General features: G+C 40.9%; 2 protein-coding genes across 3 annotated transcripts; one reads left to right on the plus strand and one right to left on the minus strand.

Annotated features, from left to right (window-relative positions):
• The first annotated feature begins 1,670 nt into the window (after positions 1 to 1,670).
• otud3 (OTU deubiquitinase 3) lies at positions 1,671 to 6,634 on the plus strand. Of its 2 annotated transcripts, none has more exons than XM_031868906.1 (8): positions 1,671 to 1,824; positions 2,731 to 2,961; positions 3,598 to 3,746; positions 4,459 to 4,571; positions 4,690 to 4,812; positions 4,959 to 5,091; positions 5,364 to 5,551; positions 6,086 to 6,634. In XM_031868906.1, exons 2-8 carry the CDS (start codon positions 2,756 to 2,758, stop codon positions 6,248 to 6,250), a joined length of 1,077 nt encoding a protein of 358 aa, XP_031724766.1. In that variant the 5' UTR covers positions 1,671 to 1,824; positions 2,731 to 2,755; the 3' UTR covers positions 6,251 to 6,634. The 2 variants fall into 2 exon arrangements, with proteins under 2 accessions (XP_031724766.1, XP_031724765.1); XM_031868905.1 differs by having other exon boundaries at positions 1,672 to 1,824; positions 2,665 to 2,961.
• A 728-nt stretch (positions 6,635 to 7,362) lies between these two features.
• bcas2 (BCAS2 pre-mRNA processing factor) lies at positions 7,363 to 11,386 on the minus strand. The gene is made up of 7 exons (XM_031868907.1): positions 11,211 to 11,386; positions 10,096 to 10,188; positions 9,937 to 10,007; positions 8,699 to 8,860; positions 8,557 to 8,607; positions 8,379 to 8,459; positions 7,363 to 8,285 (listed from the first exon to the last, which is right to left on the minus strand). The coding sequence occupies exons 1-7, from the start codon at positions 11,301 to 11,303 to the stop codon at positions 8,159 to 8,161; spliced, it is 678 nt and encodes a 225-aa protein (XP_031724767.1). The 5' UTR covers positions 11,304 to 11,386; the 3' UTR covers positions 7,363 to 8,158.
• Positions 11,387 to 11,591: the final 205 nt, after the last annotated feature.

Genomic DNA, 11,591 nt, shown 5'->3' on the forward strand with positions numbered 1-11,591 from the left:
GCTTTATGTACTAAAATGAAAACATTGTGACAAAATAATATTATATATAAATATATATATAATAATATTCTTTAGAAAACGCCCTTTGCTGGTACAGAAAACATCTGCTATCTTCAGGCATGCAGTGTTACTTCCCTTCAACCTCCCCCAGTGAAGAAACACAGCCAAGCTGGGCACCAGTGTAGGAGACTCTAATTAAAATCTACAGGAGGTAGAATGGGGGTATTGTAAACATTATAAAAAAGAATTAAAACCAAAAAAATCACAAATACAAAAGTGGTCCACCAATCGTAAGCGACATGAGACAACAAATAAAGCTCCAGATAAATGCGATGCGACGGAACATGCATACAATAAAAACAACAAAATTATTAATATGTCAAGAGCCTCGGGAATCAAATGACCCTGTTTCTGGAAAGATACATTGCTGTTCACTATCTGCATGCAGATGCCACTAGCAGTGTGCTAGAAAATGTTGAGTGTACCCACAGTAATATTGTCTACCTCCTGTGGACCATCTCCTGCATTAAAATCCCAACATTTACCAAAAACGGAAAATATTGTATTTGGTTTCAAGCAAAAAACAACTGTGCTACACTGGAAGAGCTCAGCTGGGAAGAAACAGTTTGACATAAGCCGTAATATATATATATACAAGTCAGTGAAGCTGTCAAAAATTTGTAAGTGTCTCCAGAAAAGGACATCAGTCATAAATATAACATTGTGAAATCAGTTGACATAATGGTACAACATAAGGCCTACAGTAAAAATGTTGTCCACGCTTGGCTGGCCGCTCCACTGTTCCACTCAGGTGACTGACGCTGATTGCTACAAATGCACAAATGCATGGCTAGCCGTCAGGCCATTACATCTGCTAACACACAATGCCATCACTCACTACGCTCTGTAATACACCACACACCAGCTGACGTCTGCATATGTATGTTCGGTTTCTGTTACGCCAGATGGTTTGATATACATTTTTTTATTTAATTTTTCAGGTTTAGGAAGTAGTATAGTCTTACTGTTTCCTTCTGTTTTCTGATGCAATTTTATGTCTTACGGGTATTTTTTTTTGTCTCAGTGTGTCTGCTGGTCTTTTTACATAGCAAATATCCTGTTTATTGCTTCTCGGCCCACTCCTCCCCCACATTATTTTCATCAACTGTGTGGAGTCATCAGAAGGAGTTGGTAGTGAGCAGATTTTGTAAGAGTTGAAGAGAGCCGAGTGTGGAGGGATTTTCAGAAGCAACATCTTTTTCAAAATCGTAACTGAACCTCCTACTTTGTCCTGAGTTACAGTCTGCAATATATGATGACTCAGAGTTTTCGACTTGTGACAACTATTAGATGGATAGATGGATAGATAGACAGACAGATACGTAGATGGATAGATGGATAGATGGATAGATAGACAGACAGATACGTAGATGGATAGATGGATAGATGGATATATAGACAGACAGACAGATGGACAGATAGATAGATAGATAGATAGATAGATAGATAGACAGACAGACAGACAGACAGATAGACAGACAGATAGATAGACAATCTACGTATCCACGTATAATTCTTTCAAAGCCTTCTTTTAAACTTGTCAAGACGTTTGTATTAATATTTATTTGGTGTAGTTAGTAGATGCAAACGTCTTTAGTTTGGCCCATTCCCGCTTCCGTACGTTTTTGACGTACATGGATTACGTATGCGGAAGTTAAGTTGTAAACAAAAACGGACACTACACTCACTACATTCATCTCCTGAGCCAAAAAAGAAACGAAAACGAAACATGGTCATATTTTTGTAGAACGCAGCTTTTTGAGGGTAAGCATACATCTATTAACTGTTACGTTTTCCATTTGTTTACTATATAGTGAGTGCTACCAGCGGGGAGATAGGAGTTGTTATGTAACGTTAGCTCATATCCAGCCGTTGTATGCTAGCTAGCTAACTGCTAGCTGTCGACTTCTTGTTAGCTAACCTGACAACGATGAAACCCCAAGTAACGTCACTTAGTGCTAGTTATCAACAATACTATTAACTAGTTAACGTTTGCTAGCTATATAACGAAACTCGTCCTATTGTTATCTAATGTAGCTTCAGTAACAATGTGACAATACAGTCAACGTAATTAAACGCTAATATTGTTTCAGTTTCGGCCATATCACATTTTATCTAAAAGAAACATCATCCCTCAAGTGTGAAAGAATCCGATACATTACTTTTTTCCCTTTTATCTTGCATGCAGTCTTCAATTTGTTAAACATCTAACTTACACCAAAACCCCTTCACTAAGCTATCCTGTTACTCAGACAATATGCTTTTCATCGAAACACGTCTCGGAGAACATCAGTTAGCAATGTGAACCAAGCAGGGATTACACTGCAACAAATTGTTGCTTAATAAATAACATTTAGAATGTTTGCACCAGAGAATCGGACCGTGAAAGGTCGAAGACTCCCAGCATTAAAGTGTCAGAGCTCCTGATGGAGTTTTGCTTAACGTCTTCTACATCAGGGACAGATTATGACTGAATCTGTATCTCTTTCAAACTACAGCTTCACAGACGACTAACTGGCTGAAATGACAAACTTGGTGATGTTTTAAGAAAACAATACATCTCTTTAAATATTCTGTTTCTGTGTCTTTCTAAATCGGCTCCAGATGTTTGGCAGTGGTTGATGCAGGTGCCGGGTCATTCCTATAAGAAGACATATTTTGGTGTTGTAGGCCTGCAGAAACGACTATAGCCAACATGTCTAGGAAGCAGACGGCGAAACCTGTACGGAGCAACAAGAAGAGTGAACTGGAGCGCAAGAGGGATGAACGGGCGGCACGCAGGACCATCGTAAAGGACCGCAAGAACCGGCCTCAGGATGGCGACGAAGGAGCAGAGTTTATCAGTTTCTCCAATCAGCTCCAGGCCCTGGGGCTCAAGCTGAGAGAAGTCCCCGGAGATGGGTAAGAGCCAAAAAAAAAACAAGATTGTGGGCTCTATCGGAGCTTTGTTTCCCTCTGTGTTGTCCACCACCCTCACTGATGCTGCAACACGTGTCTCCTTAATTTTGCTATGTACAGAGTGCTTCAAGCTGGAGACAGCAGTCTCATCATGAGGAACATAATGTCTTCAACTGCCCAGCCCACAATCAATAACAATGTACAGTACATTTAACTGCAAAGTATTCGTAGTTGCATGGTGGCTGCACAGTAGAGGCAAATTTCACTTTGTTGAAACATGATTTGTCTTCCCCAACTGACGATAACGGCGGTATTGTGTCATTTACAATATGAAAACAACCAGGGAAAGCTTATTGAACAGATGAGAGTTTGATTGATTTACTATACAGTCTTGTCTATCAGTCATGCTTACTACTGGGCAGAAGGTTTGGGAGCCTTGTGATCTTCAGGACTTAAGTCATTGTTTTCTCCAACACCCAGAAGCTTGCCAGCTAATGCCAACTCTGTTGAATGCACGAGTGGAATACAAGCCTTTTACTTAAACACAACATAACCTTCATGCTGGCCAAGAACCTTGACACTGAGTCACTTAACTATGAGGCAGTCATGTGTGGACACACCAGTCTTTGTTTCTTGCAGGAACTGCCTGTTCAGAGCTCTAGGCGACCAGTTGGAGGGTCAGTCCCGGGGTCACCTGCGGCTTCGGCAGGAGACTGTCCAGTATATGATGTCCCATCGACAAGACTTCGAACCCTTTGTTGAGGACGACGTTCCCTTTACACAGCACTGTAAGAGAATCACCCACTGAGTAAATTAAAAGAAAATTCTGTCATCAGATAGAAGACTCTTACACAAACACGCTCTTACACAAATCCTCAAACACAATGAACTATTCTGACATATCACTATGTGACCATGTGGGACAATGTTGACCAGCAACTATACAGTGACCCCTGGTGGCTCTGTTCTGTTTGCAATGGAGTGACAGATGCTGCATGTCAGTGCATGTCCCAGACATTCCTCTGATGTTTGCTTTTTTTTTTACCTGTGAATTGAGGGATCATTTTGATTTTCAGGCCTCTAAAAAAATGGAGGAAGTAAATAAAATACGAGGAAACTCACTCTTTGGTTAAACTGGTCACAATGAGTCGACATGTGTGACTGTTGATAAAGGATGCACATAGACATTGCTTTGTTTTAAGGTGTCACAAGCCAACATGGTTGTGAAACACATTTGCGTTTGTCTTGACTTCAGAAATTTAATTCTTGACCGATTTAACTAGTTAAAATGTTTTATTTCATTACAATGAAATGGATATACAATTCTTATATAATCAATTTTGAAATATATAAAAAAAGGTTAAATGACAGTTGAGGATATTGACAAGGTTTTAGGAGTTATACAGCATATCTGCTGTGACGGAACCGTAGAAAGATCAAGACAGAATGATCACACAGGGTAAGACCACACAGTAATTGTTTTTCTTTCCTTCCGCACAGTGTCCAACCTCTCTCAGCCCGGTACATTCGCTGGGAACGATGCTATTGTGGCTTTTGCTCGCGGTCAACAGGTGAAAGTGGTCATCCATCAGCTCAACACACCACTGTGGGAGGTATGGACAGAGGCAGAGACTTTCAAATCATATCACCTAATTGATGATGCAGTCTAATGATGAATTCTAACTCACTTTTGGGACACCACCTAGTTTGTATGTGCTGTTCTCGTTGCAGATAAATGGCGTAGAGAAGGCGGCATGCAGAGAGCTGCACATCGCTTACCGCTATGGCGATCATTATGACAGCGTGAGGCGGATTGGAGACAACTCTGAGATTCCTGCTCAGCTCCGCATAGAGGTATGTTGGGCATTCAGGGGATAAGAATTTGGGAAAACATCCCCAATTAAGTATACTCCAGGTCCACCTCTTTCAATTTCAAGAGTGCATCATGTCATGTTTGCACCTATTGAAGATTTAGTGTTTCTCGCTATTGCTGTTCCCAGAATCTTCAGAAATCACAAGGCCACCAGCGTGCGTTCGGGGACGGCCAGAGGGACAGACGGAAAAACCCGTCTCCCACAGCCTCAGAGGAGGACAACGTGATCCTGAGCTCCATCAGGAATCGAGGAATTCACGGTCAGAAGCTCCACTTGATTCATTTGCTCCCGGAAGAATTAGACTGTCGGGGCATAAAGAAACTACTATCAGTGACTAGGAGGGACTTTTTTTTTTTGACAAACTTCATAACCATCATGCATTCAAACTCGTCTATTCAGCTACGTTTTCTATTGATCCCATAAAAATGTCAGTCTGTATTAGAGTAGACTTATTGCTTTACGTGACCGGGATTGATCAGATCACACTGACTGGTTGTATTCATGTGTGTGTGTGTGTGTTTTCTGCCCCAGGCGATGAGGAGAACCTGCTCCAGCTGAGTGCGGCGACCATCAACGCGGAATGGCTCGTCAGCTCCGTGCTGTGCCAGTCCTGCCAGGACCAGAGTGCCTCAGGGTCCTGCTCAGACTGCTGCGCTTCAGCCACAGACTGCAGCGAACACAGACAGCCAGCAGAGGGCAGCAATGTACAAAAACCAAAGGTAGACTGGTTTATCAGCAGCCTGTCTAGCTGTATTAATTGCAATCCAAATTCATTTTTAATTTTAGATTTCACTGGAATGTTTTTCTCACTCACAAACTGACCAGTCCTTCAGACTGCAGCATTTTTGTCATTTAATATGTCGTGAAACAAATACTTGACTTCACCCAGAATGGTTACAATTACCTTTCATGAATTAAAAACACATAAACATAATCTAATTTACTCTAAATGGATCATAATTTACTAAATTAAATCATGCTATATTGAAGAAGACTTGACACTAGCAGTTGAGATCATAAACTCATGTTTACAATGTTTACTGATTGAATAAATCAAGTGAGAATTAGGGTCATTTTCACAACCAGAGGAGTCGCCCCCTGCTGGCTATTATAAATAATGCAAGTTTAGGGCACTTCTGCATTGGCTTCACTTTTCAGACCCAGAGTTTGCTGCCCTGATCAAAACACTCCTCATTTACAGGGAAATTACTGAAATAAAAAACAATTATTCTCTTCCCCCCCCCCCCCCCCAGGTATCTAACAAGCAGAGGAAAGAGCAGCAGCGGCAGGAGAAGAAGAAGCGTCAGGAGGACAGGCATCGGCAGAAGTTTCTCCAGAGTAAAGGAGGTCCGGACCAGAACCAGAACCTGCCAGAGACTGTAACTTTAGTACCAGCTCTCAACACTCTCAGCATATAGACCGGAGCATGGCCAAAATGACATACCGCTACTCTAGCTTCCGGTGGCTGGCGCTGTTTTTGCACAACCCTATAGTTTCTTTGCAATCGGTATAAAGGTGCCTGCAAACTTGTGTGTGAGAGTGAGTGAGTGAGTGAGTGAGTGAGAGAGATGTGTGTGAGTTGTAAAAGACAGTGAATGGGCATGACCTTCAGTGTTGGCAGAAGCTCCACAGATCCGGTCTACCTACCGCGCTACCTTTCTCCTTCTATGCTGGACATCCGGCTTCACACAACAACCACGCAGGCAATCTGGTGCAGCTGGGCTTAGCAGAGGATGACGTGCGATTAATGATTGTTATGCACACTGTGTAAGGAATGTGGCAATAAATGATGATTTACTGTTTTTGTTTTTCAAATTAGAGGTACATTAGTCAAGCTCAACTTCTGACATCTTGTGACATATTTCAAGTTTTTTTTATTAATTTCCTTTGGTGTTGGAGAAAATAAGCTTAAAATACAAAACTGGACATTAACAGACATAAGGCAGATTTTAGCAAGAGGCTTACAAAACAAACACGGGAAGTTTACTTTCAAAATTACTTCTTGAAGGATTTAAACCCCCTCATTGCAAAAGTCCTGTCAATGTTTTACAGAGTACACATTGAATGTTTCCCCAGTGCGATCAGTTAATATGTAATCAAGTATTTGACTTTGTTATTCTAATTAGATATATCTTGGACTTAATCTGGAGTGGCCAAACAGTTTGTGTGAAATTATTAAACCACGGTAGATGAATGATAAAAAGCCTCATCGGGGAATACTCGCACCAGCAATGAGTGTCAGATAGCTCCTCCTGTTGTGCAGGCCGAGGATTTAGCACGCAATGTAATGTTTAATAGCGTTTTTGTAACTGGTAATTGGGCCTTCAATTCTATGAAAAATTGAAATTGACCCAGAGGCTGCCTGTTGATCATATGGGGAGTGAGAATCTACCGTACCGTCATGCAGTAGACACCGTCCCGTTGCATAAAGGTAGAGGAGACTGAACACAGGAGACAACGAATTACAAAGAGAAAAGTGATCATATGAATTTTATATGATTTTCTGATGTGAAAAAAGTCCAATCCACACTAGAAAATACAAGAAATGTTTATTTTATTAAAACATCATAAAAAAAAGTACGTGAAGTCAAGGCGAGGCTCACAGAGATACTTTGCCGACAGACTTGACAAACTATGTACACTCGATTCTAGTCTGCCTCGAAGACTGAAACCTACACGCTGGTTATGAACTACACTTTAAAGCGAGATTATGTACATGTTTCTTCGGACATTTATGGAATAATGTTAAATGCTAGAATAACTGTAGCACAAGAAGAAAAATGATCCTAAAGCCAATAAACCAACTTAGAAATGTCAACAACATAATATCCATTTCTATTTTGCTAGCATTAAATCACCAAAATCTATTAAATTTATTGCATATTAATTCAACTCTCCATTTTGTAAGATGACTTATCTTGTTGAAAACCGTACATAGTCTCGCTTTAAATATCTTTTACCTTTGGGGAAATAAAGGTAAAGTTCAAAAGAAAAGAAAAATTTCACTGTATATTTCACTGTAGATTTCACTGTATATTTCACTGTAGATTTCACTGTATATTTCACTGTAGATTTCACTGTATATTTCACTGTAGAATTAGTGGCTGAAGATGTGCGTCTTCACTGAGGTTTCTGGGCCGCTCCTTCTGAACGTCAAAGTTATTTGATGATGCAGTTGAACATGAGCCGTTTCCCGTTAAATCTCCTCCGAACAGGTGACTTTCCCTCCCCAGGTTGCTTCTTAGTGCAGTCGGTTAATGAAACAAGACGACATCTTTCTGATTGAGGGGTCACCAGTTTGTAGATCAGTGCTGCGAGGGTGACATCTAGAAGTCCTGGCGTATATTCTCCTTGTTCTCGTCCCCCTGCTGTTGTCTGAGCTGAGTTACTTCGTTCTCCAGCTGGACGATGGCTCGCTCGATCTCAAAGTTCTTACTGACCAGAGACACCCAGCTGTTGAGGGACAGACACAGATGTTACAATGGAGGGGGAATCTTGCCGACACATTTCCGTGTACAGTGATATAAACTCTTTTAAGCAACATACTTTGACTCCAGCTCTCTCAGTTTGGCTCCTCCGGCTAACTGATCATTCTTACGCTGCCAGTTTAAATCCTGAATTTGCTTCCTGTTTGGCAAAAAAAGGAAAAATGGAATTAGTAAACGTGTGAAAACTTGTTTGACGACACTTTGATTCACCACAGATGTTCCAGCGATCCCATCACCTGAATTTCTGGAGTTCCTTTTGAGCCATCTCAATCATGAAGGCCAAGTTACTGACGGAGGAAGAGAAGGTAACGTGTTAGCAGTCTTTAGACTAATAATGCACGGAGTTAATGTCTGTGAGAAACGACTGCCGTCACGTACTCGTTGTAGACTTTCCATGCGTTGGTTCCGTACTGCGACATGAGCTCCAGGTTCTCGATGCGGACGGCCTGGTGCTCCAGCTGGGCCATCGAGTTGTTCACACACTCCTGCCACGCCGTGATGTCGTTCTTCTGTCCTGACGAGGGTGCTGGCAGCTCATACCTCCACAGGAAGAGAAGCACAAATAAAAATACACCCATGCCATCATTTCAAAATGGTTGAGTGGAGTTATAACTGCAGCCGACACTAACAATTGTTGGCATTATCTATTACAGTTTGGGTTTTTATAAATGAGCACCGACATGAAACTCCACTTGATTTAACATCTGATATTCTTACAGCAGCAAGGGGTTTGTTCAAAGAGTTCACATTTGAATCCCCTCCACACAAAAACACAATTAGCTGAGAGCTGAAACAATTAGTGAAATTATCAATTCGTCAATAATCGGAGAATGATTTGACAACTATTTGGAATATTTGTTAATACTTAGAAGTAATAGCAAAAAAAAAAAAAAAAAAAAAAAAAAAAAAGGCAAAATTCACAGGTTCGATCTTCAGAAATATGATTCTGTTTTTTGTAGTCTGCTATGATAGTGAACTGAATATCTTTGGGTTTTGGACTGTTGGTTGAAAAAAAAAACACGACATTTGAAGACTTTACTTCTTGCTATTCGTTAACATTTTGTACCAACTCAAGGAAATAATTACTACATTAATCGATAATGAAAATAATAAATCGCAGCTTTAAATCAGTGTATTAGTGTGATGTTACAGGATTGTGGCGTGTCTCAGTATTGTTAACTCACTCACCCCACCCTGCCGTTTGCCTAGTGGCAGCACAAATGCCCTGTGGCACATTTTGTAACTTCTTAGCCTGTTTCCATGAACTGAATTCGCTCATTGGTTCGTTACAGGATTAAGTTTACTTTTCAAAAAGCAGTTAGACTTCAAAGGGAATCCTAAAGCGAATTAACAAGAAAAGCTTAAAATATATCCACCACTGAAAACATTGCAGTACCTCACTCACTAATGTATTTTAATTTATACGTGTATACTCTTACCCGAGGCAAATGAGCAAAAAGTATAACTATCAGACTGTTGGACGCAGCAGTATTTTTCAATGACTGTGTGTGTGTGTGTGTGTGTATGTATTAGGTGCCCATAGAGACATGCAGGCCATTGATTCAGGCATTCTGCTGCTTTAATTGTAAACACTCCTGCAGTGTGTGAAGGTTTACCTCTTCATGCTCAGGAGATCCATGGGCTGCCGGGCCGCCAGCCGCTCAAATTCATTCCTCATGATCTCCGTCTAATGGGTGAGAGGAAAAATTAGCTCTTATTTCCGTCACACCGGTTGCGATGTGAAAAGGGTGTCAGAGGTCTGAGGAGTTTTTCACCTCAAAAGTAGAGAAGTCGGGTGTTTGCAAGTAGCCCAGGTAGTTCTTGGTCGGCCGGTATCTTCTGGTCTCTTCCTCCACCAATGCTGCAGCCTAGAGGACAAAAGGTTATTCAAAGGTTTAAACGCACCCTATTAAGGGAAACAAAAGGAAGATCAACTATACTCCACAACAGAGTATACTTCACAGACACTGAATGCATAATTCTTATGGAATTATTATACGACATTGCTTTTGCATGATGGATTAGTTTAACGTCAGCTTGACTCATACTGATGGTACTTTTTCTGTTGTCTATGTTATGATCTCATCATCAAGTCATAATTACGAGCTCAGAGCTCAATTTTTCTTTTCTTTGATGAATGTAATGTGCCTCCTAAATCAGGTGCCAAACAGTATCATTACTGTTATTAATCACACCCATGCTTTACCTTCTATGACAAGTTGTGTGCAAATGTCTGCTGTGAAAATAGTCTCTGTTCTCCCCTAAACTGAAGCCATGTACACTGCATCTTACTTGGATTAACAATGCAACGTGTCAGTGCTAAACTGGATAAACCAGGCAAAAGGCCAAAAGGCCCCAGAAGGCCAAAAGTTTACTGTGTGTCACTTGGGACCTGTTCTAAAAATATAGCTAGTTTGGAGACTTTGTTTCGTTGTTGTGCTGTAGTAATATGGTTCAAATAAATAGAAGCTGATAACACATTAAGAGGGAAAGTAGGAAAAACATAACATTAATACAGCCTAGCACTCCACGCCATCACTGATAATAAAGACCCTGAACTACTAACTTATGGTCTAACCTGATTTGTTCCTTTAATTTTCTAAGCGGGATGTGGCTTCCTCTGACCAATGCTACACAGGCTAGCAGGAAGCTAACGCTAACGTTACATTGAAACGCTAACTTTAACGTTATCTACCGTTAGCATAATATTTCATTTAACCAATGAGTGTGCTAAACACTAGCATGTGGACAAACTAAATGCCGTAACGTTAGCTTTGAACTGCCCAGTGTCCCATTAATAATGTATAGTGTGCCGTGTCCGTCTCGGTTAAGCATGGTTACATTAGCAAACACGCTGCGGCTAGCTAACGTTAGCTCCCTGTTTACTCACCGCTTCTCTCACACCTGCTGCATCGTAACCTTGGTCAAAATATGGCAAAGCATCGACGAACACTTCGCCAGCTACTGAAGCCGTTCCAGCCATTATAATCAGTCTGTATTGTTGAGTTTGTTTGATGTACGCCTCTCGTAGCTACAAAAAAGTACAATCTTCCCAGCTAACGAAAAGCCGGTTGTTCCGGTCAGGACCTTCAAAATAAAATCCTTAACCAGCACAGCCGTGGGTTATTGTTTGTGACATCTAGTGGAGTGGAATGTAACTGCTGCTTGAGTAAGTCGTAAGAAGTTGTATTTTATTGTGCTCTGACAAAGGTTTTATGCTTGTTTAACATTTTTCTTTACTGCAAATGTATACTTCTGAGGCTCCAGCCCT

This window comes from Anarrhichthys ocellatus, unplaced genomic scaffold (assembly GCF_004355925.1).
Source record: "Anarrhichthys ocellatus isolate YVR2014 unplaced genomic scaffold, GSC_Weel_1.0 scaffold44, whole genome shotgun sequence".
Classification (NCBI taxonomy): Eukaryota; Metazoa; Chordata; class Actinopteri; order Perciformes; family Anarhichadidae; genus Anarrhichthys; species Anarrhichthys ocellatus.

Excerpts from the sequence above, each read along its gene's own strand:
- otud3 (XM_031868906.1), top strand. The coding sequence starts at position 2,756 with ATGTCTAGGAAGCAGACGGCGAAACCTGTACGGAGCAACAAGAAGAGT. Across the intron at positions 4,572-4,689 it reads TCAACACACCACTGTGGGAG|ATAAATGGCGTAGAGAAGGC; the intron begins GTATGGACAGAG and ends TTCTCGTTGCAG. Across the intron at positions 5,092-5,363 it reads CAGGAATCGAGGAATTCACG|GCGATGAGGAGAACCTGCTC; the intron begins GTCAGAAGCTCC and ends TTTCTGCCCCAG.
- bcas2 (XM_031868907.1), bottom strand. The coding sequence starts at position 11,303 with ATGGCTGGAACGGCTTCAGTAGCTGGCGAAGTGTTCGTCGATGCTTTG. Across the intron at positions 10,189-11,210 it reads CAGCAGGTGTGAGAGAAGCG|GCTGCAGCATTGGTGGAGGA; the intron begins GTGAGTAAACAG and ends TTTGTCCTCTAG. Across the intron at positions 8,286-8,378 it reads CTGAGAGAGCTGGAGTCAAA|CTGGGTGTCTCTGGTCAGTA; the intron begins GTATGTTGCTTA and ends GTCCCTCAACAG.